At 52.2% G+C, this 25,855-nt stretch overlaps 1 protein-coding gene across 2 annotated transcripts; it reads left to right on the forward strand.

Moving 5' to 3' along the window:
• The first annotated feature begins 1,101 nt into the window (after window positions 1-1,101).
• SHMT1 (serine hydroxymethyltransferase 1) lies at window positions 1,102-25,804 on the forward strand. 2 transcript variants are annotated; one of them, XM_032432007.1, is made up of 12 exons: window positions 1,102-1,394; window positions 7,210-7,324; window positions 9,094-9,239; window positions 12,962-13,077; window positions 13,422-13,582; window positions 17,684-17,765; window positions 18,271-18,483; window positions 19,901-20,017; window positions 21,229-21,351; window positions 22,910-23,026; window positions 23,519-23,629; window positions 24,187-24,359. In XM_032432007.1, the coding sequence occupies exons 2-12, from the start codon at window positions 7,232-7,234 to the stop codon at window positions 24,357-24,359; spliced, it is 1,452 nt and encodes a 483-aa protein (XP_032287898.1). In that variant the 5' UTR covers window positions 1,102-1,394; window positions 7,210-7,231. The 2 variants fall into 2 exon arrangements, with proteins under 2 accessions (XP_032287898.1, XP_032287897.1); XM_032432006.1 differs by lacking the exon at window positions 1,102-1,394 and having other exon boundaries at window positions 6,884-7,324; window positions 24,187-25,804.
• Window positions 25,805-25,855: the final 51 nt, after the last annotated feature.

Below are 25,855 nucleotides of genomic sequence, written 5' to 3' on the forward strand. Positions count from 1 at the left end.
ACACAAGGGTGGGGCCTTGATCTGGTAGGATTAGCATCCCTATAAGAAGAGGGTCCCTATAAGAAGAGATCTTACTCGCTCTCTCTCCTTGCGCACACACACACTAAGGAAAGGCCACGTGAGGACATACTGAGAAGGCAGCCATATACAAGCCAAGAAGAGAGTCCTTACCCAAAACCAAATTTGCTGGATGGTCAATTGCAGTGGGGGAGAGAGATGGAACTAAACTCTGAATATAGCATGGGCAATTAGGAATCTACAGCCAAGGAGGGGGTGGAGGGGAGTCAGTGGGTGAACAATTACTAAGCGGTAAGGGGGATTCTGGATAAACTGACCAGGCCAGGGGGATCCGACATCACCAAGGATGGTGGAGGACAAGGAATCCAGATACAGAGCGTCGTGGGTTCTGGTTAAACTGACTTAGCTGAATTCTTTCTAAAATTGGAGAAACACAGAAGTCCAAAAGGCTTAGTTGAAAAAGAATTCAGGAGAGCGTGACTAGAATTCAGCCAAAGAGAGAATCTTTGCCAGCTCCTTTCCCTATACTGTGCAGCCCCATGGTTTTTATTATTCTTAACAATGGCTAATATTTATTGAGCCCTTATAATGTGTCAGGTACGACGTTAAGTGTTTCAGATACGTCTATTAATCCTCCCGGGAGTCCTGTCAGGCAGATAAAATTATCTCCAATTCAAAGTTGAGAAATATGAAACTCACATAAACTGACTGGTCTAGGACTCCATACATAGAGAGTAACAGTGTCAAGAGTTCGAACCCACGTTTGTCCTATTTAAATGATCACTGCGGTAAACTGTAAATAGGACAACGCAAATGTCAAATATAAGCAACAAAATTCACCCCTATTTCCGCGGCCTACCCAAATTCACTGGGACAGGCCCTCTGCTGACACCCCGGAAACCCCCGCCCCTCGCCCGCAGCCGAGGACTAGGTAAGCAGCGCACTACGGCTGTTCCCCGGCCGGGCGGGGAGGGGCAGCCCCGCCCACCGCTCCGCTGCAGCCAATAGCGCCTGCGCCACGGGGGGCGGGGCTGCCCCTCTGATTGGGCACCTCCGGGGGCGGGGCCGGGCAGCGAGCACCGGGCACCGAGTGGAGCGCGAACCGCCGAGCGCCAAGTTCTGGGTTCCGGACTCGCGCGGCAGGTGTCACGTGGTGGGCACACAGTCGGGCGCGGGTCGGCAGGTCTCGGACTCTGGCCGCGGCGGCAGCGCGGGGCCTCGGGGTCGCTGGGCTGGTGTGCGGGACCCTGTTCCGGTAGGTGGGCAGCTTCAGGTGCCAGGACATCGGTGTCGCCGGCGCTCTCGGGGTGTGCGCTCTCTTTGTGGTGTGCGCCTTGTCGCCGCGCTTCCCCCGCAGCTCTGAGAAGCCGGAAAAGGTGAGGGGCGCTTTGTTAGTGGCCGGGGTGACGGGTGAGGGGCGAGAGGGCGGCGAGCCCCGATGCCCGGTCCCTGGTCACCGGTCGGTGCAGTAGGGGTGGTGGGCTCAGCCTTTGACACAGATGCGAATGCTTATAGCTGATAAAGTAGCCGCTCCCCACCGAGCACGTTTCTCGCAGAGCATGTTCAATTTAAGTGCACCCTTCACCTGGCTACAGAATCCCCTGTGCTGCAGGTGGAGGGCTATCACGTAGCCCATTTTACAGACGAGGAAGGTGAGGCTCGACTAGAAGAGCCGATTTAGGCGCGACCCTGCAGATCGCAAAATGGCAGGGCCCGGAATCAAACGGAAGCTTCTCAAGCATTGCATATATGGTCGCGCTGCTTTTGGAGTGCGAGCAGATCCCTGCGGGGGAGGAGCTCCGCCTGTTGTCTGCAATCTGTCACCCCCCCCCCGTGCTAGGAGACAAACGTTGCACTGTGGGGTGTGGGGTTCTTGGCCCCGTGCCCTGTGCTTCGAGGTCCTGGAAGTTAAGTGACCCTTGATCACACGAGGCCAGCACAAAACATGTCCCTTTAGTCAGGCAGTTGCCGGACTGGAAACACCAGTTCAGGTTCTTATGGAATCATATTTTAAATTTCTTACTTGAGGGAACATGCGCTGGAGGTGGGCAACCTGTGCTTTTATTTAGCGCAGTGTCATGGGAACGTGGCTTTGGAATTAAAGGTAAACCGGAGTTCAGATTCTGACTCCTTGTTGTAGGACCTTAGACCACTTAGCTCTCTGAGCCCCGGTTTCCTCCTCTGTATACTAGGGAACACAAAATCTGTGTGTGGGACACACAGATGGCGTTCAACAGGGTCGTTCCCTCAGGAGACTTCTGGCTGGTTCCACCTGTGTGACAAAGGCCCTGGGAAGATTTGGGGCCATGGGGAGGCTGATGACCTTGGCAAGTAAATTCACTTACCAGGTCTGTTTCCCTGGGGTTGAGCTGAGGATGCTGCCACACGTGAATGACATTTCCCCAACAGAAATATCCAGCACTAAAATGATAGGAACGGCTGCAGTGGGCTGTATCCTCAGCCCAGATTACTGAGTGGTAACAAAGTGGTAACAAAGATGGCCCGAAGGTCCCTCCGTTTCTTTCGTAAGAGTAGTAGCTGGTAGTTCTTGAGTACTTACTCTGTGCCTGGCACTGTTCTGAGTGCTCTGTGTATGTCCGGTGGCTCATTTAACTCTCCCTGCCAGCTCAGAACTATCTTCACTTCTGGGTTTTATACGAGGGGACTGAGAAACAGGTGTCAGTAACTGGGGTTGCACATTAGGAAGTGGAGAGCAGGATTTGAACCCAGCAGGCTGGCTTTAGCAGTTGCCTTGGGTGTGGTCTTACACTGTTGGGACGTGGGAGGTTTGGAGGGGTCCAGCTTGGGAGGTGTCCCCCACCTGCTTTTTGACATCGGGAACCTTGATCTCCCTCAGTTGGGTTTCTCTAGTTGTTAGTTTCAGATTGCACAGATGGATTGAGAAATGGCTTTAAGACCAACGTTTCTAGAACACAGTTTAAAACTTGTCAGGTATGTTCGGTCAAGGTGAAGAATCTCTTCTCCCATCCCTGTTCTCACCCTTGGTCCTTCCAAGTATCATCTTTTGGGCCTCTGCTTTGTTCCCCAAGCTTCAGCCATCCGGGCCTGATTTCTGGCCCTTAACAAGTCAAACTTCTTCCCATTTTAGGGCCTTTGCACTAAATGTGATAAGGTGAAGAGTGATTTAGGAGGATAAGGTGTGTTTGCTCTTACCCCAGATCTCAGAAGCTTGGCCCCTTCCCACTTCAGATCTCAGTTTAGACACCTTTCACGGCTTGGCCTAAAGAAGCCCTCCACCCATTTATTGTCCTCAGGGCAATCACTACCACCTGAAATTATCTTGTGAATTTCTTACTTTTTTGTTTGTCTGCTCCTCATAAAAGCAGGGCCTCTGTCCTTTTGACCCATGTATTCTTGTTCCTCACTCAGCGCCTGGGAGTTGCTCAAGAAATATTTGTTGCAGGAATGAGTGAATTTACTGTAGGCTAATAGTAGCAGTAGAGTATAGATCTCTTAAATATCAAAAGCTTGTTTTGAACGAAATATAGAATTACTGTATGATCCAGCAATTCCTCTTTGGGTCTATACCCAGAAGGCTTGAAAGCAGGGACTTGGTATTTGCTCATGTTCATGGCAGCATTACTGACAGTAGCCAAAAGGTGGAAGCAACCCAATGTCAGTGATGGAAAAATGGATAAACAAAGTACTGTGTGGCGCCTACATACAGTGGAATATTATCCAGACTTAAAAGGGAGGGAAATTCGGACACGTGCTACAACATGGATGAACTTTGAAGTCCTCATGCTATGTGAAATAAGCCAAACACAAAAGGGCGACTGTTGTGTGATTTCATTTACTGAAGCACCTGACATAGTCAGATTCATGGAAAGTAGAGTAGTTGTTACCACCAGCTTGGAGAGAAGAGAATGGAGAGGTGTTTAATGGGGGCCCAGAATTGCGGTTTGGGGTGATGAGAAAGTTCTGGAGACTGATGGTGGTGATGGTTGCACAACAATGTGCATGTATTTAATGCTACTGAATTGCACTTAAAAAATGGTCAAAATGGCAGAGAATGACAAATACCATAGTGGCTTCACTTATATATGGAATTTAAGAAACAAAAGGAACAAGCAAAGAAAAAATAAAAAAACAGACTCTTAAATACAGAACAAACTGGTGGTTGCCAGAGGGGAGGTGGATGGGTGAAATAGGAAAAAAAAATTTTTTTTTTAATAAAGATGATTTTTAATTTAAAAATGGTTAAAATGGTAAATCTTATGTATATTTTATCAGAGTTCAAAAAAAATGAGGACAAAGTTCAAGGTATGTTATTTTTCAGCCAAACTTCAGACCTCAGGAAAAGATGTGAAGTATGTCTTCCCTAAATATATTAGCTAAAAATGATGATCTTCCCTGTGCTTCTTAAAAGGTACACAGTGTCAGGATCTCTTCCTTGTTTTATCAGCTCCCTGGTCATCCGTAAATCTGGTCAAGTTGACACATAAATTAGCTATTTATATTCCAGGACTTTGTCTTACTGTAATTCAGATTGCCCCGGGATATAATAGATCTATTTGACTTAGTAGAGACAATAGATTGTATCTATAGTAGGTATAATTGACTTAATTGAAACAAGACAAAGAATCTTGAACTCTCTGCTTTTTTTTTTTTTTTTTTTAAGATTTTATTTATTTATTTGAGACAGAGAACAAGCAGAGGGAAGAGGAGAGGGAGAGGGAGAAGCAGGCTTCCCACTGAGCAGGGAGCCCAATGCGGGGCTCGATCCCAGGACTCTGGGATCATGCCCTGAGCCTAAGGCAGATGCTTAACTGACTGAGCCACCCAGGTGCCCCTGAACTCTCTGTTTGAATAAAGAATAGAAACTTTTTCACGGTTAAAACAAAAAGCTTCATCTGGACTCAAGAAGGGTATGGGTTTGGGGCACCTGGGTGACTCAGTCCTGTATTGGGCTCCCTGCTCTGCGGGGAGCCTGCTTCTGCCACTGCCCTGCCTCAAATAAATAAATACACTCTTTAAAAAAATAAAAAGAAGAGGGGTGCCTGGGTGGCTCAGTTGGTTAAGCAACTGCCTTTGGCTCAGGTCATGATCCTGGAGTCCCGGGATCGAGTCCCGCATCGGACTCCCTGCTCAGCGGGGAGTCTGCTTCTCCCTCTGACCCTCCCCCTCTCATGCTCTCTGTCTCCCATTCTCTCTCTCAGATAAATAAATAAAAAATCTTTAAAAAAAAAGAGGAAGAAGAAGAAGGGTATGGGCTTAATAAGAGTGTGGATTAAGTACCCCACGTCGGGGAAGAAGGCTTGATCCTTAGTAGTTATAGGATACAGGGTAGAAAGTTCCTCCCCGTGGGTGGGCCGTGAGAGCAGGAGGTCCTGGTCCCACATGCAGCTCTCCCCTGGGGCTTCAGAGGTAACTGACTCAGAATTAGCATCTTTCCCTAAGGAAAAGGCTTGCAGCCAGGACACAAGGCCGCAGGTCTTCTGCGGAAGGGAAGCCAGTGAGCGTGGAGATGCAGGTGGGGACTTTTTTCCTTGTCCTGAGGCAGAGTGCAACGGAGTGCCTTTCCCAGAATGACTGTAGATCTGGCCTGCCTTGGAGGAGGAGGAGGGCTCCAAACGGACTTTAGTTATTTGGCATTTGAGCAATATCTTCTCTGTGTTGCTTGCCACCTTCACGTCCTTTTTGAGTAATCAATATTTAAAAGAAGCTTGGTCTTCGAAATTCTAGGACCAGAGCACCAGTTTTGGCTCTTGTGCTTTTTTTTTTTTTGGTGGGTTTACCACCTGTCGAGGGCAAGTGTGTGGGCTGATGCAGAGAGCCTTGGGTTATATTGGCCTTTCTTGAGTGCGGGGATCAGCATGGAAAAAAGCTCTGGGCATAGTGCCCAAACCATTTTCCCATCTCGCTCTCTCCACCTGTGACAGCAACGTGGACACGCCCAGCCACCTTCGAGGCTGCCTGCCTGCCCTTGGCAAAGTAGGCCTGCCGTTGCTGCAGAAGCGTGCATTACACTGAAGCCGAAGTGCTTGCAGAACGTGGCTTATTCCTAATCCTCTATGCTTGAGTTAAAATCATGGCTGCTTTGAAAGCCTCAGTGAGGAATTTCCCAGTTTCTTCTTGCTAGTTCTACCGGAGGTTAAGGAGGATGGATCACTGAGATTTGGGAATACTGGGCTGTTTTCTTTAGCCACTTTCCTTGTTTTATCTAGCTGCATGAAGTCACCTGTTTTGCTCGCTGCTGGGCAGGGCTCCCGTCTGTTTCGGTCACCACCGTGTGCCCAGTACCGACCCTGTGGCTGTCACGGGGAAGGTCCCTGATAAATAGCTGGCAAATGAGTGTCCTGAAATGAAAACATAGCAAATTGATGGAAAAGTCCTGAAAAGCTGCCAACTACTGATTAGAGGAGGTTGGTTCCTGGCAATATTTAAACTTTCTCACTGGTGGATATTCCACTGCCCACAAATTGTCATTCTCTGCAGGAACCTAGGTTACAAAGCTTGCATTTTCCGCTCAGCTCTATTTTAACAGGGTGCGGTTTTCTGTTGAAAAAGACAGACATGCAGATCTGACCTGTGGTTTTTACCGGAGGGTTTCTATTTAAGCAAAGAGCGCATGCCTTACCTCTTAGCTCCTACAGTAGGACGTCTGTGGGGCACTCAGAATGTGTGTTTGGGGGTTTTGAGCCCATCCTTCATGGCCAACCTGCCGTTCAGCCCTGGGCTGAGATACTTTTTCTGTTCTGAGCCTCATTTTCATTACTTGAAAAATGGGAAGAATAACACTGAAGTCTGCAGTTGGTTTGTTCAATTTGGCAAATATATCTGGCCATGCTGGGGTTCTGTGTGGGATTAAAAAAAAAGAAAAAAGTAACACTGAGTTCTTGCCTTCAAGGCACCTGGTTTAGTTGGGGAGCTACCCAGGGAAGGTAGAGGGAAGAGGGGTACGGGGCTATCTCTAGGCTGGGGCAAGCCTCAGAGGGAGGGCGGAGAGTTAGTTCTCTCCACTAACAGGATTACGAGCTGACCTCCAGAGTTCCAGAAGGAACCAGAAGTTCCTGACATGGTGGTTTTGCAATAGAAGACCGTCATGTTTACCCAGCGGTTGTGAGGGTAGGGCCGTAAGACATGTCCGTCCTTCAGCAACTTGGGAGAACCAACAGGTTGCCATGAGCTTTAACTAAATTTAATGCTGGGAGTGTTTCCATTTTTTAGGCAAATTGAAACCAGTACAGTGATGACTCAAGTCAACGGGGCTCACAAGGATGCTGCCCTGTGGTCGTCGCATGATAAAATGCTGGTACAGCCCCTGAAAGACGGTGACACCGAGGTGAGGCACGGGGAGTCTTATTTAAATCGCCTGGTCTATTCCTAAATAAACCTTCCTCGGGACAGCCTTGCAGTTAGCAGAAGAGGGCCAGATTTAGAGGTGGTGGCTGACAAAGTGGCTAAAAGTCCTCCGTGGAAGGCGCCTGGGTGGCTCGGTTAAGTGTCCGACTCTTGGTTTCAGCTCAGCTCATGATCTCAGGGTCTTGGGATCGAGCCCTGAGTCAGGGTTCGGCGCTGAGCGTGGAGTCTGCTTCAGATTCTCTCTCCCTCTCCCTCTGCTCTTCCCCCTGCTCACTCACACTCACTCTCTAAAATAAAGAAAAACAAAAGCCCGCTGTGGGGAGGGAAATAGGGATATTTCTGGGTTTCCACAGAGTGCAGAGCGCTGTTCTGCCTGCTCTGGAGGAAAGGGGCACTGGACGGGCCATTGAGATCTGACCTTTTTCTTCAGGTTCAGATATCTAGACACCGAGAAGCATCTTTTATTTATGTGTTTTTATAACAGCTTTATACGTGAGAGATCATTCACTTACCATATAAGTTACCCACTTAAAGTGCATATGTCAGTGGTTTTAGTATGTTCACAATCAATTTTATTTATTTATTTATTTATTTATTTATTTGAGAGGGAGAGAGAGAGAGAGAGTATGAGTAGGGGGGAGAGGGAGAAGCAGACTCCCCGCTGAGCAGGGAGCCCGATGCGGGGCTCCATCCCAGGACCCTGGGATCATGACCTGAGCTGAAGACAGACACTTAACCAACTGAGCCACCCAGGCGCCCCTATTTTATTTTATTTTTTAAAGATTTTATTTATTCATACGAGAGAGAGAACAGGAGCAGGGGGGAGGTACAGAGGGAGAGGGAGAAGCAGACTCCCCGCTGAGCAGGAGCCTGATGCAGGGCTCAATCCCAGGACCCTGGGATCATGACCTGAGCTGAAGGCAGACACTTAACCAACTGAGCCACCCAGGTGCCCCCCACAATCAATTTGAGAACATTTTTATCTCCCCCAAAGAGAAACCTCAAACCCATGAGCAGTCCTCCCCGTACCCCCCCCCCCCTCCAAACTCCCCAGCCCGTGGCCACCACTGGCCTACTTTCTGCCTCTGTGGGTTTACCAAAGCAACTTTTATTTTAAGGACAAAGAGCAAGGAATAAAGTCCGGGAGGGAGAAACTTGTGAAACATAGGGATGAAAATAACAAGATGGTGGGCGCCTGGGTGGCTCAGTGGTTAAGCGACTGCCTTCGGCTCAGGTCATGATCTTGGAGTCCCTGGATCGAGTCCCGCATCGGGCTCCCTGCTCGGCGGGGAGCCTGCTTCTCCCTCTAACCCTCCCCCCTCTCATGTACTCTCTCTCTCTCTCTCATTCTCGCTCTCTCAAATAAATAAATAAATCTTTAAAAAAAAAAAAAAAAAGAAAATAACAAGATGGTGCAAAATTAAAAATTAGGTGGGATGCTTATTTTTTTTTTTAAGGTGGGATACTTATTTGAAAGATCATTTTCTCTTCAGTCCTTTTGTTTCCCTTAATTCATTGTCTTCTATGAATTCCTCCCTAAATGCTAAAATCTGAGGAAGATTTCGGCTATTCTCTTCGTGCTATGGGAGTCTTTGTCGGGTTATTTGGGTTATGGTCAGCTTCTGCGGGCAAAATAGGACTCTCTCCTAGCGTCTCATCTCTTTAATAGATTATGGCTTTGATCCGAGCAAAACGCCAGCCTAAATCGGCCAGATGTTCACCGGTCACCATCCCTTCTCTTCTCATCAGGTTTACAACATCATCAAGAAGGAGAGTAACCGGCAGAGGGTCGGGCTGGAGCTGATCGCGTCAGAGAATTTCGCCAGCCGAGCAGTTTTGGAGGCCCTGGGCTCTTGCTTAAATAACAAGTACTCCGAGGGGTACCCAGGCCAGAGGTATGTGAGTACCATCAAAGGCCTGCTTCTGACATAGGGATGGGAGCTGCCGAGTCAGTCTAGGGTCTACACGCCCTGGGGATTTCTCTTCCGCTCCTGTCCCGTCCGTAACTTGTCTGCGATTCCCAGCATGTGGCAGCGCTGATGTTCTTGGAGCAGCTGTCCTCGTGGTCTTTAGCAGTCCCTTTGGGGGCTTTCTAGAATAACAGGCCAGTCCCTAAGGAGTCTGGAGCTGCTGGGCCGTTGTCGAGCTTCTAGAAAAAGGTCAGCGCTCTGAGGGATGCCGTGGAAGGTGGTTGTTGCTCTGTGAGTAATGGAGTCGTGTCAAGAATGATCCGGAAGCGACTACTTACTCCATCGTGGCTGCATTAGAAATGTTGGATTTGGTCAACTCCTTCACCCTGCGAACCACAAGAAGTTCTGTTCATTTGTGGTTTTTTACAGTCATCAGCAAAGATGACGACTACAGAATTTGACTTATGGTTTTTGCAGATTTGTGTATTTGTGTCCCAAAGGACAGGGAAAAAGAAGGGTTCCCCCCTCGACCCGCTGTCTGCCACTCCACCCCGAGATGCCCCTGGAGCTCTCTGGAGAAGGGCCAAGAAGCAAGTTGAAGGCATACTCTTTCTCCGCCCTGAATAACTGCCTTCCCCTCTGCACCTTCAAGGGTTCACCTGGTGTTTTCACAACCAGTAGCTCATTTGATCCTCGGGGCTGCCCTACAGGGCAAGGGGGGCCGTTTTCCACGTGTTACAGATGAGGAAGCCGAGACTCACTGAGGTTCAGTGACTGCTCAGGGTCGCACACAGCGGATGTTTCCACGCTGTGGTCTCGTAAAAAATGAACATCAGGTCTTTCTTGCTGGTTCCTGGCACTGAGCTCCTAAAGCCCTTGGAATTCGCTGGTGGTAGGCGTGTCTTTTGTTATTCTCAGTGACCCTTTGTTGACCAGGCTTGAGTTTACGTGAGGTGACTGAGGGTGGGGCGCCTAGATGCAGAAAGACCAGATAGGAGATTAGAAGGTCAGAGCTTTTGGCCCTCTCCCCAAGCCTCCAAGGCACCAGGGCTCCAGGGGAGGCTGGACTCCGTGGGGCTTGTACCCATCGAGGTGCTGGGAGGGTGACGTGCCCTCCCGTAATGCCCTATGCACCTCTTCCCTTGGGCTGTCCTGGAGTTGAATCTTTCATAATAGACCAGTAATCATACAGAAAGCACTTTTCCTGAGTTTTGTGACTTGTTCTGGTGAAATGAGTGAGCCTGAGAGGAGGTTGTGGGGACCCCCAAATTTGTGGCCAAGCGGGACAGCGGTGTAGGTAGCCTGGGGGCCTAGGACTTGTGGCTGGTGTGTGAAGTGGGGGCAGACTTGGGAAACTGAGTCCTTAACCTGTGGCATCTGCGCTAACTCTGGGCACTTCATGTCAGAACGGAGTGGAATTGTTGGGACACCCAGCTCGTGTCCCAGATTTGGTTGTTGGTGTTGGAAAAAAAAAAAAAACCACACACATACTCCAAATCCCAAGCTGTCTCAGGGCTTCCAACATTTCTGAGTTGACCTTGTAGAAGAGACTCTGACGGATCCTGGGGGTTTCTGTCCCCACGCAGTGGACACAGGGACACTTGTCCTTGTAGAGAGGTGAAGCAGGTGTTACCTGGCCCCCTGAGGTGGTTAAGAGTTCCACTGTATTTACTGCTGTGGTTTGAGGGCACCCATTAATCCTTGGTAGGCATTTCTCCTCCTCTGTGAGTCTTGTCCCAAATGAAAATAGATACGAATGAAGAGGCTCCACTTTCTTGTAGGTGAAGTTTACTGGAAGAACATGGCTTAGATCCCAGGCCCAAATCGGGCTTCCGAACCCCTTGCCCCGAGCTGAATTTCCAGGCGCGGCTTGGGACAGCAGTGGGGAACCGCGGGGACATTTACCGAGTACTTGCTGACTCTCATCAACCCTGAGCTCCCACTTTTTCACATTTTAACATCTCTGAACTGGGGATGGACCTGACTGACACCAAGCCATTATTTCATCGAAAACACTTCTGTCTTTCTCGGCGATCAATGAGAATACGGTGGCCTTGTAATTGAGGGTGAAACGCAGTGCTGTGTTCTAGGCATCGGGCTGAGCGTGACCACGGTCACGTTCATGCATCCCACAGCCTGACTGGCCTTCCTGAAGGTCTAGCACTCTTCCTCAGTCATGGGCTGCTCTCCTTCAAGCTCGGGGAGACCACACCCTTCTTTGGTGACAAAGCAGAGCATGTGACGCTGGAAGGGCCCTTCCAGATCACTCAGTGAAGCCCCTTCCGGTTCCCAGACTTGTTCACGGCAGCATTATTCACAAGAGCCAAGAGCTGGGAGCAACCCAGGTGTCGGTGGGTGGATGAATGGATAAGCAAAATGTGGCCGAGCCACATAATCGAACGCCCTTCAGCCTTAAAAAAGAATTCCCGTCACACGCTACATCGAAGATGAACCGTAAGGACGTTGTGCTACGTGCAATAACCCAGTCTCCAAAATGTGGATACGTGTCATGCCGCTGTGGGCTATCTAGAATTGTCAGGATCAGAGTGAAAGGAGAATGATGGCTGCTAGCAGCTGTGGGGAGCTGCTCCTGCATGGGTGTAGAGTTTCAGTTTTGCAGGATGAGAAAGTTCCAGAGGTCTGTTGCACAACAATGAGAATCTACTTAGCAGTGTGAAGTACTTAATACCACTAAACTATATGCTTAAAAAAGGTTAAGATGTCAATTCTGTACTATGTGTTCTTTACTAGGATAAAAAGAATATATATATTATTTATTTTGAGAGAGAGTGAGCCAGTGTGAGCGAGCACGGGGTGGGGGGGAGGGGCCCAGGGAGAGGGAGAAGCAGACTCCCTGCTGACCAGGGAGCCCAATATGGGGCTCAATCCCACGACCCCAAGATCCCATGACCTGAGCCGCAGTCAAGAGTCGGGCACTCAACCGACTGAGCCACCCAGGCGTCCCAAAAAGAGTATATATATTTAATTTAAAATTTTGAAGGTTTGGGGCGCCTGGGTGGCTCAGTCATTGGGCATCTGCCTTCGGCTCAGGTCATGATCCTGGAGTCCTGGGATCGAGCCCCACATCGGGCTCTCTGCTCAGTGGGGAGTCTGCTTCTCCCTCTCACTCTCCCTCTGTACGTGCTTTCTCTCTCAAATAAATACATAAAATCTTAAAAAAAAATAAAAAAAATAAAAATAAAAAAAAATAAAAATGTCTACTGAATTGAGTTAATACGATTATTAATATACAGATAAAAACAAATTTTCATATGTAATTATTAAACAACAAGTAAAATTTTATTAGAACTGTAAAAACAAAAAACAGAAGAACTTTCCAGCTCTCCATGCCCACCAGCCCTGAGGAACCCCCATTCCCCATTCTGGCTCTAGGACTTTGACTGCTCTTGGAACCTGATATAAGGGGGAACACACGGCTGTAACTGGCTGATGTCACTCAGCATATTGACAAGGTCCTCAAGGTTCATCGCACAGGCTGTCAGAATTTCCTGTAGACGCGGAGGTACTCGCTCAGTCTCGCGGCTGACTTGGCACGGATGGAAGATGAGTGGCATGGGGCTCGGGGGACTCGTTCTCACTGCTCCTCCACTTTTTTTTCTTCTGTCCCAGCCCGAAGCTTCTTTGGCCTCTGTACGAAGCACAGAGGTTCGGGGCCAGAGGGGGCCTAAGTCGGCTTTCTCCCGCAGGTATTACGGCGGGACCGAGTTCATCGACGAGCTGGAGATCCTCTGTCAGAAGCGAGCGCTGCAGGTCTATGGTCTGGACCCCGAGTGCTGGGGGGTCAATGTCCAGCCCTACTCAGGTAACTGCCACATCCAGACGGGCCTGGGCTGCCCCCTGCCTGCTGGCGTTCCCCGAAGGCAGTCCCAAGAAGGACTGCCTGTAAACCGAAGTGAGAAATAGGCTAAGCCCCTCCTGGGTCTGTGCATCTCTGTCCATGAGCCTTGACTCCCTCCTGACTCCCCTCTCCTGAACACTCCTGTCCCTTATGCTCGGGGTTTGCTGCAAGGGAGCCTCCAGGGAGCTGGGGGGACTGCACAGTGGTGGCCCGGCCCGTTCTGTCCACTCCTGCTTGATAGCCTAGTGGCCAAGCTCCGGGGTCCTGCTCGGGGCCTCATGGGACCTTCCCCTGGCCTCGCGTTCCAGGCTCCCCCGCCAACTTCGCGGTGTACACTGCCCTGGTGGAGCCCCACGGGCGCATCATGGGCCTGGACCTGCCCGATGGCGGCCACCTGACCCACGGGTTCATGACAGACAAGAAGAAAATCTCTGCCACATCCATCTTTTTTGAATCTATGCCCTATAAGGTAAGAGGGGGTCTCTCTCTGGGGCTCTGCAGGCCTTTTGCTCAGAAAGCCTCAGTGTTTGCTGTACCTGCAGGAATAGGTGGTCCTATTCCTGAGGTGCTACCGGATGTCCCCCCCTTTGGCCATCTGTCACCTCCCTGCCCTGGGGACTCCTCAGGCATTCGGGGCACGTCAGGGGCAGCTAAAGCACAGGGAGATGGGTCTCCTGGGTACTGGGGGCGGCCCTGCTCAGAACCCCCCCCCCCCGCCATCTGGAGGCAGCCCCTGCAGGTGGGAGGCTGGGGCCAGCGCCGCACACCCACGCCCCAGCCCACGATGTTCTGGAAGAGCCGGCCCCTGCACCCCGCTGACCCTCACCGACTGGTCAGCAAGCCACAGCCTATACGAGCCACGGGCCCGGCGTGTGACTGGCACGTAGTCGTGAGGGGCCCTTGTCATTATAAACAGTTGGGTCGGAACAAGGCACGGACGACACGTGGGCTCACGGGGGGCGGGGGGTGGTGGCTGATGCGTAAACTGGATGCCGGTGATGGGGACAAAGGCAGTAACCCGCACGCTGGGTTATGGGGCAGCCCGTGCACGTGGTGACTCTCCCTCTCATCCAGAAACCACTTCCTCCTGCTGTTTATTGTCCCGTGGGCTGGTCCCCATTAGTCCACGGGTCCCACCACGAGCAAAGGTCCCAGGGCATCCTTGTGCTTGGCTGAGTGTCAGACACGGGATCTTAATCTTTTAGGAAAGTCAAGCCAGCGTTCCTTCCGTCTTGGCATTCCGTGGTCTTTGCTGAGTGCCCTTGACTGTTCGCCCGTTTGTTAGCCTTTGGCTCCGTCTTAGTAACCGTGTGTGCTTTTTGTGTGCAAGTGACAGTTCACTTGTTTTCATGGCAAGTGCAGGCATTTCTGGCCACAGGTATCCTCATCGGCCAACACTGACCTTAAAGATGGATTTTGAAACATGAGCGTAATGAGACGATGCTCAGCCTTTGCACGTAGAACAGAAAAGCCAATTTCTGTCTTTCCTTTTTTTTTTTAAAGATTTATTTGAGGGGCGCCTGGGTGGCTCAGTCGTTAAGCGTCTGCCTTCGGCTCAGGTCATGATTCCAGGTCCTGGGATCGAGCCCCGCATTGGGCTCCCTGCTCTGCGGGAAGCCTGCTTCTCCCTCTCCCACTCCCCCTGCTTGTGTTCCCTCTCTCGCTGTGTCTCTCTCTCTGTCAAATAAATAAATAAAATCTTTTAAAAAAAAAAAAGATTTATTTGAGAGAGACAGTGAGAGAGATCATGAGCAAGGGGGAACAGGAGACAGAGAAGCAGACTCCCCGCCAAGCAGGGAGCCTGATGCGGGGCTCAATCCCAGGACCCTGGGATCATGACCTGAGCCGGAGGCAGACGCTTAACCGACCAAGCCACCCAGGCGCTCCTCACAAGCTGGTTTCCACAGTTTCTTTCACTACAGAAAGAATGGTGGCAGAGAGGAATCACAGACTTGTTTTCTGATCTTAGAGGAGGCCTTGGGCAGCCTTACTCTTTAGCCCAATGTCCTCCATTACTCAAGAGTCTCTTCTTTTAATTAATTAATTAATTAAAGTAGGCTCCACGCCCAGCACGGAGCCCCGTGTGGGGCTTGAACTCAAGACCCTGAGATCAAGACCTGAGCAGAGATCAAGAGTCAGGCGCTTAACCGACTGAGCCACCCAGCCTCCCTCCCCCCAAGAGTCTCTTGGGTGCAGGCTGGAGGCTCAGTGGTGGTGGGCCCTGGGAGCTTGGCCAGCTTGGGCAGCAGGAGACACAGCTCAGCCGCCAAAGGGGCGCCTGTGGGCACCGGCCCTGTGCGGGGAGGAGACACAGACCTGCCTGGCCCCCGGCATTAGGTGCCACGCCCCTCCTCTGCCCCCGACCCTGCCTCCCTGCCCTGCGTCTCCTGGCCCCTGCCCTCTCCATGGGGCTCTCTCTCACCCTCTAGGCAGCCGCCCCATACAGGGCCAAGCATTCCATCTCCATGGGGAAACAGCAACTCGAACCTTCTGTCCCCTCGTCTCTCCTCTGTGTCCAAGGAGTCCCCTCCCTGAAGGTCCTAAGTGACAGAGGGGAGGCTCCTTTCCTGTCCCTCCACACCACTCTGGCCCCTCTGCAGTTTCTGACAAATGCCCGTGAATTCTCCAGGAGTGGGTTTTTTTGGGTCGAATGTTTAGCATTTTTTTTTAAAAGAAAAACTTTAAAAAAAAATCCTGTAAGTTTAAAAAGCAGAATGTGGAAGGGAGAGTAGCAACACATTTTGGGGGGGGGGGGAGGTTGGGTAATTATGTCTTTTAAAATTTTTTTAGAATTATGTCCGTTTTTTTACTGCGGGTCAACTGTTGATTTTCTTCAAGGTTTCTCTGCCAAGTTCAGGTGCCTAGAAAGAACCAGTTCATTCCCTTTGAAACAACCACAGCTGGTCCTTCCATCTGCCTTTCCAGATGAGGTCTCGGCTGCTCACAAGCTTCGTGTTGAATTGGAAAGGGGTGGCCACCAGACGCGAGCCTTGCCCCCGGGGGGCAGGGGCTCCTCCCACCGCCTCCTCCCCGGAGAGCTCCCGTGCCCCACACCCCTAAAATCTTTCCCTTTTTTACTTCCCCTTGGCACAAATGCTTTAACGCAACTTTAATACACTGATCTTACTAAGACACGTGTTGCCAAAAAGGGGAAAAAAAATTGTTTGACGTTTCACATGTAGATGGATCCACAGTGTATCTGGAATCGATTTCTGTGGGGGGCGGTGAGGTGGGCATCCAGGTAACATTCTTCCACGTGGCCATCCAGTGGACCTAGTGCCACGTCCTGGAGGAACAGCCTTTCCCTGCAGTGTCACTGTTGTCCTCGATCGGGTGACCCTCTGTCACTAGGGGTCCCATTTCTGGGCTCTCTTCTGTTCTTGTCCTTCCACAGACATGTGCTAGCTTAATCAGTGTAGCTCTTTGTGTTTTTAAATTTCTCTCAATAATGTTTTGTGTGGGGCGCCTGGGTGGCTGAGTCGGTTAAGCGTCTGCCTTCAGCTCGGGTCATGATCCCAGCGTCCTGGGATCGAGCCCCACATCGGGCTCCTTGCTCAGCTGGGAGCTTGCTTCTCCTTCTCCCTCTGTCTCTCCCCCTGCTCATGCTCTCTCTCTCTCTCTCTCTCTGTATCTCTGTGTCTCAAATGAATAAAAAAAAAAAAAAAATAGGCGTCTGACTCTTGATTTCGGCTCAGGTCATGATCTCAGGGTCGTGAGATCAGGCCCCGCGTGGGGCTCCGCACTCAGTGGGGAGTCTGCTTCTCTCTCTTTCTCTCTCCCCCCGCCCCGCCCCTCCCCTTATTCACACACTTTGTCTCTAAAATAAATAAATCTTTTAAAAAAATGTTTTGTGTGGAGGTCTTGTATATCTTTTGTTGGATATTTTATGGCCTTTGAAACTAATGTAATATTAACATTTCACTTCCTATTTTTTGCTGCTTATCTGCATGAATGTAGCTGATTCTGGGCTTTGACCCTGCATCCAGTGACCTTGCTAAGTTCAGTTACTAATTCTAATAGCTTGCCGCCAGAGGCTCGGCTTTTCCAGGTACACTGTCATGATGTCTGTGAGTAATGTCAGCTTTTTGCGTCTTCTGATCCTTGTGTCTTTCTTTCTTTTTCTGGCCTCTTTGTACTTGGACTAGAAGGGCTGTTAGCAGCAGCTTGTCTCTTTCCTGAAGGTAACGGCGTCTCAGCACCGCACTGCGTGGTGCACGTTTGTTGTTCCTGTTTCGTTCCCGGTGGCTTTTTGGGTCCTTGTCCTTCCTGGGAGAGCCTCGGGGCAGGGGCTGACTTTTCCTCTGGGGACCCCTCAGGGCATCCTGCCTCCATGAGCAATGCTTGGTTGTCCACACCACTAGTGCAGGCCAAATACACGGGCGCCCCGCCTTGCCCTCCAGTCGTGCCCTGGGACAGCTTTCCTGCATTCGCGGTGGAGGGGAGCGAACAGGTTTCGGGCAGGTACAGAAAGTCATCTTACCTCGATAGCTGGCGCAGGTTCGGGCGGGAGGGCAGGCCCGGCGTGGTGGAGGACACCGCCCGAGCCTGCTGTCTCCGTGACATCCCACAGGTGAACCCAGACACCGGCTACATCAACTATGACCAACTGGAGGAAAATGCCCGCCTCTTCCACCCGAAGCTGATTATCGCAGGTGAGGAGCGGGGGGTGAAGGAACCGCCTTCGTGAGCAGCTCCCGTGCCTCTTAGAAAACGAGGACGTGGACATGTTCCCTAGCTCACTGCTAGTCTCTGCCTCGAAAGGCTGGCCTTCTGGGGTCTCAGTATAGTCTTTTCTTTCAGGACAAATAACTGTTTGCCGCCGTTAGTACAAGGCGGAGTAAGATCTGAGGCTGTTCTCAGAGAAGCATCTAGAAATGTTAACCCCTGACTAATTGGTGGAGGTGATAATAGCTAGGGGCCGTCCCAACCACCGTGAAGAGGCACCTGACCTGAAGAGGCAGCTCAGAGTGGTTGCCTTTGGCACCAAGATGTTTTGGGGGGGTAGTTGTCATTGCCGTTCTCGGGGATGTTGCAGGGAGAAATTTCCAAGCTGTCGAATGTGCCTGTCCGGGGGCCGCTTTGCAGGTTCGCACTTCCGGCGACTCTCAGCTGGCCGTGGGTATCTCTGACTCGACTCTGTCACCTCTGCCATCTCAGGAACCAGCTGCTACTCCCGAAACCTGGACTACGCTCGACTGAGGAAGATCGCGGACGACAACGGGGCGTATCTCATGGCCGACATGGCGCACATCAGCGGGCTGGTGGCGGCTGGCGTGGTGCCCTCCCCCTTTGAGCACTGCCACGTGGTGTCCACCACCACCCACAAAACCCTGAGAGGCTGCCGAGCCGGCATGATCTTCTACAGGAGAGGTGCGCTTTCCAGGGGGTGGGGTACCGGTGGGGTGCTGGTGTTGGCCTTTCTCCTCTGGGGTTCATGTTCTGTTTGGGGAGCTGGGAAAACCCGGGTCCCTTGATGTGTCCCTGCAAGAGCTACTTAGGAGGGGGCAATGGCGGGCTGCTGAAGAGATCTGGAAAGAAGCTCTGAGCACAGCTCTTGCCTCACTCCTTGGGTGTCCGGGTCTTGGGAAAGGAGGAAGGGTATTGCGCTGTGGGACAACTAGTCCTCCCTACAAGAGCTGAATGGAGGTGCGTGGCTGGCCAGGGGCTGCCAGAGGCCTCACGGTGCAGCCTTACTTTGGTGAACTTACTCTGGTCCAGCATGCCTCTCGAAGAGGATGACTCACAGTAATCAAACCATAAGACACTGATGTATAAACCATAGTTACCAGTGTGGTCCTTTTACTGAGGATTCTCTGTTGAATGCCTGCAGCCCACACGTCTAAGCACTCCCTTTATTTTGGGATCCCCACACCTGGGGAAGCCAGATTCGTGATCAGATCGTTCAGCCCGTGGTGAGACCAGATGCACGCCCACCCACAGAGAAACCGGCTCTCTTGGCAACTGGGTCTCTCTCCCCTGCAGTCTCCTCGTCGGGCCCCCTGGCCAGGGCTGGACACACCCACGTGCCCGCGAGCCTTCTCAGTGCCCTGTTGTCCCTGAGGACCTTCTTCAGTTGTATGGACAGTTCTGAGGCAGGTAGCCATTGCCACCTGCCTGGGAAATGTTTGTTTCTTCCCACGAGTGCTGCTGTGTGGCTAGCCTGAGCGACTCCTGCATCGGCCACGTCCACGCTGTGTGATCCTCGGCTAGTTGTGCAGCCTCTCTGTGCCTCATTTCCATGCCTCCGGAGCGGGAATCGTTATAATAGCAGCCGTCCCTTCAGACTAGTGTTTGGAGCATTCATTCATTCATGTAAAGTGCCTCGAGCAGTTCCTCGCTCACAAGAAGCTCTGCAGAGACCTTAGTTACTACAATGGATTATTAACCTTTCTTCCAGAAAGGAATCTTAGTCCTCATTAGAGCCTTATTATATAATTAATATATATCATTATACAAATGAGTCTTCTCTCCTTCAAAGTAACCGTCTTGGAAGACTGCTGTCTTGGACAGGTCTTTGAGGAAATATGCCCAAGGCATAGTCTTTGTTACAGTCTCAGTGGAGGGAAATTATTATCCTTTGATTTCATCTGCGAAAGGGTGGTCTGCCCCCGCTCTGCAAGCAAGGGGCCCCTGGCCTCTGCAGTGTGATGGACCAGGTCTCCTCCCCCAGGACCAGAGGCCAGGCTTGTGCTGTGCGCCCCGGAGCCAGTCTGGGTTGGAGTCCGGGTGGGGAGAAAACAGAGGGGACAGCCTGGCAGATGTTCCCATTCTGTTTTCCTTCATCCAGGAGTGCGCAGCGTGGATCCCAAGACGGGCAAAGAGACTCTATACAACCTGGAGTCGCTTATCAACTCGGCCGTGTTCCCAGGCCTGCAGGGCGGTCCCCACAACCACGCCATTGCTGGTAAAACATCACCAGAGCCAACCTCGAGGCCTCGGGTGGCGCTTGGGGGGAGGGGGGGCTCCCTCATCCATGGCGGCCCCTTCGCTCCTCGGTGGCGCCTAATGCCCAGCTTACCTGTCCACCAAATGGGTGGCAGGACCTGCACGCTGGGGCGAAACCAGAGCGAGATCTCTGTCCGGGAGGTGCCAACCAGGAAGAAGAGGGAAACTGGTAACTGGTGTCAGGCAGGGACAGGGCGGAGTGATGACCACTCCGCTTCAGGGAAGGAATTCAACAATTAGGAGGCGGCACAGCAGAGGGGGTGAGCGGTTAGCGTCCAATCCCTGAGGAGACAAGTCACCTCGTCCTGACATCGCGCCCCTCGCGCCGCTGAGATCACCCAGCGGGCTGCCAGTGACTTACTCCTTCCCTGTACAAATGGCTTAGGAGATGTGATGACCTCAGAGTCGGTCCAGAGTCTTCCGTGGAACAAAGCGGTTTGGTAGAGGAGCCCAGGACGAAGGCACACGGCCTCCATTCAGAGACGCGCTGGTGTTTCTAAGGAGGGGAAGGAGGGGTCGGGTTTCCACGGGGTCTTTTCCCAGTCCCCCCTTTACACCTCCAGACTCCGGGTCTGCGGTCCCTTCAAGCCCTGGGTGATGGCATCACTCGCTCTCCAGCCACCCTGGGCCTTTTCCAGTCATTTCCACCAACACCGACGAGTGGCTTCGGGGCGCTCACGTAGGCAATGCCTACTTTGCTTTCTCCTTTACTTCCTGTGCCCCCTTCAGCGGCCCTTGGGATTGAACAAGGGACCGGAGGAGTCTGGACGCGCAGGTCAAACAGGCCTGCGCCTCTCTCCTGGCCTCTGGTCGGAGAGATTTGCACAATTTGGCATCAGAGCGGAAGCGTTTGGGGGCAGCTGAGTGCTCGTGTCCACACACTGAGCCTAAAAAGGACCGTAAAATCCATCTTGCGGGAGAACAGCTTCCCTGTGATAACCGTGTTAGCACGAAACTCCCATGCTCCTCAAAAAGTAGAGGTCTGTAGGGTCAGCCAGGTAATTGTAGGATTAAAAATAGATCTCATTTGGGGCGAGGAATATAATCCACCCTCTCTCGGGTGGCAGTGAAAAGCAGGGAGGCCTGCGTGGAAACAAGGGGTGTTCTGTGACTCCTGGTCGGCCGGCTGGTCCCGTCCTGCCTTCCTGACCCTTTCTGTCCTCCCGCCAGGGGTCGCTGTGGCCCTGAAGCAAGCGATGACTCCGGAATTCAGACTTTACCAGCGCCAGGTGGTGGCCAACTGCCGGGTTCTGGCTGAGACCCTGATGGAGCTGGGCTACAAAGTGGTGACAGGTACCAACCGAATGCCCGGGGAGGTGCCCCTGCTCCTCGGGGTGGCATTGAGGCCCTGCGGCTGCAGCCGTGGGCTGAGTCTGTCACTGGCGCGGGAGACCACAGGTCCTCGGGAGCTTTGTGGAAGGCGTGCCCAAGGCCCGGGGAGTGCGCCGTGTCCACGTGTGCTTTATTTATTTATTTTTTTTAAAAAGAATTTATTTATTTATTTATTTATTTACTTGAGAGAGAGTGAGAGCACAAGACGGGGGAGCGGGAGAGGGAGAAGCAGACTCCCTGCTGAGCAGGGAGCCCGATGCGGGACTCGATCCCGGGACTCCAGGATCATGACCTGAGCCGAAGGCAGTCGCTTAACCAACTGAGCCACCCAGGCGCCCTCCACGTGTGCTTTAATACAACAGATGGTGCTGAGTAAGCTCCCGGGGGGTGGGCTTTTCAGGTGAGGGCCCGCTCAGCGCTGCCGTCCGCTTGCGTCCCTGCGGGCTCACGCACTTAGGATGGCAGCTTTCTGGCAGACTTTGTGATCTTGAAGGACAGCATCGTTCTTCTGCTCGCAAGGCTGCTGTCTATGCCGCCAGTGGGGTGGTCTAGGGAGGGGCGTCCTGGTATTCCGCAGACTCGGTGCCCACTCCCTGCCCGCCGCCCTTTTCAGGGACTTCAGGCCCCTGTCTGAGGAGTGGGCTCGCCACCAAACTTGGTGAGCAGCAGAACTGGGACAAAAACTGGCTCCTCTGCAGTCCTGGGGAGCACTTTTCTCTGGTTCCCTCCACTTCCTTTCTTTCCTTTCTCCTTCGTCCTGCGCATCTGTCAGTAAGAAAGCCCTGGAAACCTCCGTGGGGACGGTGACCTTCAAGGTCCCTCGGGTCACTCGTCAAACTTGGATGTGCACACAGTCCCCCAGGCACCCTGTTAAAGTGCAGGTCTGACTCGGCAGGTCTGGGTTGGGGTCTGCATTCCAGCCAGCTCCCAGGTGATGCTGGCATGGGAACCGCACTTGGCATCGGGAGGAGTTAGACCAGACTCCCTCTGGCTGCAGACAGCACATGGCAGCCCCGCGCTGCCCGAGGCCTCAGGGGAGTCTCAGGAGAGAAGCCTCCACCTCCCTGAGCTCCCAGGCCTGCCCGCACCTGAAGGCACAGCGCAGGTGGCGGAAGCAGAGAATGGTGACCGTAAGCCAGCGTTTGTGATCACCTGCTTTGTGCATGGTGCGGGCGGAGTGCTGCACTGAAACGTCACAACAGCCTTGTCAATTATTTCTCTTCTTTTATTTTTATTATTTATTAATTAAAAAAAAATATTTTATTTGATAGGGACACAGCGAGAGAGAGAACACAAGCAGGGAGAGTGGGAGAGGGAGAAGCAGCGCCCAGCAGAACAGGGAGCCCGATGCAGGGCTCGATCCCAGGACCCTGGGACCATGACCTGAGCCGAAGGCAGACGCTTAACCGACTGAGCCACCCAGGCGTCCCGTTACCCTCGTTTCTTAGGAAGAGAGGACTCCGTCACTTGGCATGGAATCAAGTTTCTCTATTCCTACATGTCCAATTTGGTTTTCCAGGTGGTTCTGACAACCATTTGATCCTCGTGGATCTCCGTTCCAAAGGCACGGACGGAGGAAGGGCTGAGAAGGTTCTAGAAGCCTGTTCTATTGCCTGTAATAAGAACACCTGTCCAGGTAAGAATCCTTTCGGCCAAAGTTCTAGCTGATGGTAGCTGGGCTCTGGGGACAGACATGAAGGGATTCTGGAGAGGTACATACATGGGAGCAAAGTCGTGGCTCTCTCCCGGCCTGCTCCTTCCGACACAGCCCTAACCCTGCCAGGGGCAGAGAGGGAGGGACTGAGGCGGGCTGCTCGCAGTGCCATGGGCATTTGGATAAGGGAAGCAGGCGCCTCTGGAACAGGCTGGCTTTCTCGGGGTTGTAAGAATGTGGGTGATGCATCTAACACAGATGCTAGCCTCACTTTGTGGAGGAGCAACCCCCTTCCTGTTTCAATACAGTGGCCCAGAGGGGCTGCTGTCTCCCTGGGCCTTTGTTCCTGCCTCTGGCATTTCAGTCAGCAGCACTCTGCTTCCAAGTCCACTTCTTTTGGCCAAGAGTCTTAAATGCACAGCGGTCAGTGGTGAGTTGGGGGCGGCCGAGGGACAGAGCCTGTTTATCTCGAAGGTGACAAAAGCGCACTGCGGCCCAGCGGACTGCGTCTGGGGACTCCAGCCCTGACATCCCGAGGACTTTTGGAAAAAGAGTTCCAGAAAGTAGCCCAGTTTATTCACAGAGGTAAGGATAAGCTTTGGAAGTCGGCCACTCTGAACTGTGCATGGAGTTTCTGATTGGGACCGAGCATTTCAGACCCAGCCGCTGAAGGACTTTCCATGTCCAGGCGCAGTGCGGGGGGACAAGGGAGAGCAAAAGTCACCTTAGCAAACCATCTAGTCTGTGAGAGGTCGGTAAACCCGTCCTGCCCAAGGAAGGGGGCACAGGAATCATTTCCGAGGTCCACCTTAACACCTGCGGCTGTCATGCCCCCGCCACTGGGCGCACCCTGACAGCCGAGCCTCGGGTGTGTCTCTGGGGCCCACTGAGCCGCAGCACGGCACAGTTCTAGAAGCCTGTTCTATTGCCTGTGATAAGAACACCTGTCCAGGTAAGAATCCTCACTCCTCTTTCGTTCCGTACCTCTCCCGTGTTACATTTCTTTTGGCCAAAGCTCTAGCTGATGGTAGTTGGGCTCTGGGGACAGACACGAGGAGATTCTGGAGGGGTACATACATGGGGGCAAAATCGTGGCTCTCTCCCGGCCCACAGAGGACTCGTTTTGTCTCTTGCCGGCACAGGGATAGAACTGACTCTGCAGATTCAGAACGACGTTGGGGCCAAGGCCACCCTGAAGGAGTTCAGAGAGAAACTGGCAGGGGACGAGAAGCACCAAAGGGCCGTCGGGGCTCTCAGGGAGGAGGTGGAGAGCTTCGCGTCTCTCTTCCCTCTGCCTGGCCTGCCTGACTTCTAGAGGAACCCGCACCTGCCCAGGAACCACTTGCTCGAGGACCCAGTGCCCTTCTGAGAAGAGACGAAGAGCGGCCCCACGCAGGACCAGGCTGCGTCAACGTCTCCGTGCCCTCTGAGGGGGTTTCTTTTGGGACTTTGTTCAAATTACCTCCTTCATGAATCAAAATTTGTTTTTAAGACCCTCTGTTAGTAATTTAGTAATTCTGGGACAAGTTATCAGGGGGTTCACATGTGACCCTTTCTCTTGGCTGTATAAACAGTTCTTCTGGAAAAATGAAATACTTAGACTGGGTTCAGGGCAGACGACTGGAAAGACCCCAGTAGGTGTACTCACCCTTCTCTGAGTTCCTGGGCTTCCCCCACACTCTGAGATAGACGACCACCCGAGTTCGGAGCTGCCACCAGCTGCCCCTTCTTAATACCTTGTTACGCGGAGGCTGCCAAAGGAGGACTGACTTAGGGCTGTGACAACTGAGGAGGGAAATTTTGAAGCTTCTGGTGAGTTCTATACAAGGTGCCGTGGGCTTTGTCCACAGCAGCTCAGGACATCATGGGAGTGATCTCCTTCACCCCCCCATCCCTGGGGAGTGTCAGGTGCCATCAGGGGTGAGAACCAGTTGGGGGGGGTCCTGCCCTGTGCCAGATAACCAACTCCCTCCTGTAATCAGGAAACCAAATGTCACCTTCCCAGAGAAACTTTATTTTTCACAAAGCTGAAGTGCGAAACATAGATGACTGTTTTTAATAATAAGCACAAATTTTTAACCACAGAATGTCTACAAGAATTATAGCTTTAAAAAATACAACCAATTTTTATATTTCAAAAATATCTGAACTCAAATAAATTAATTTCTTAAAAAGTACACTTCTCATACTATTTGTTTGGCATTTACTCTGGTTAAACTCTGGTGCGGCCACACCCCCGAGCTGCTGCCGCGCGTGCGTCCGAGGCGGGGCGCTGTGACACGCGCAGCTCACGTGGGGGAGGACTCGGCGTTCACACGAGTGGACAGAGGAACATGCAGTAATAAAATAGCTTTCCAAAAATAACAGGTACAAATTCATCACAGACTATGCTTTTCACGCAGCCTTAAAAGGTGGCATTTTTTTCAACCCAACCTATATAGCCAGCCAGCATTGGGCGGTCGGTGGGCGAGGCACCCCACGGTCCTGCCTGGAGGGCGCCCCTGGGGCCTGGGGTCCAGCACGTCCTTGGCATTCACTCCAGCATGGGTGGGGACGGGCTGCTGCAGACTCCATGGGGCGTGGGTGACACACCAGTCCCCACATCTCTGCCTTCACTTCAGGAGCCGTGATGCTGCCAAGCCAGTCTTCCGTTCAGGGGCTCGGCTCCTCCCCCAACTGAAGACAAAAGGCCATCTCCAAGCCCCCCCCACCCCCCCCACCGTGTGGCCTCCATTTTGGAGCTGAACAATTACTCCCACGAAGCTGGGGCTCCCTAGCAGCAGCTTAATTCATTGCAAAGTGCTCGGGCCG

This window comes from Phoca vitulina, unplaced genomic scaffold, assembly GCF_004348235.1.
Source record: "Phoca vitulina isolate PV1807 unplaced genomic scaffold, GSC_HSeal_1.0 scaffold47, whole genome shotgun sequence".
In the NCBI taxonomy this organism is placed as follows: Eukaryota; Metazoa; Chordata; class Mammalia; order Carnivora; family Phocidae; genus Phoca; species Phoca vitulina.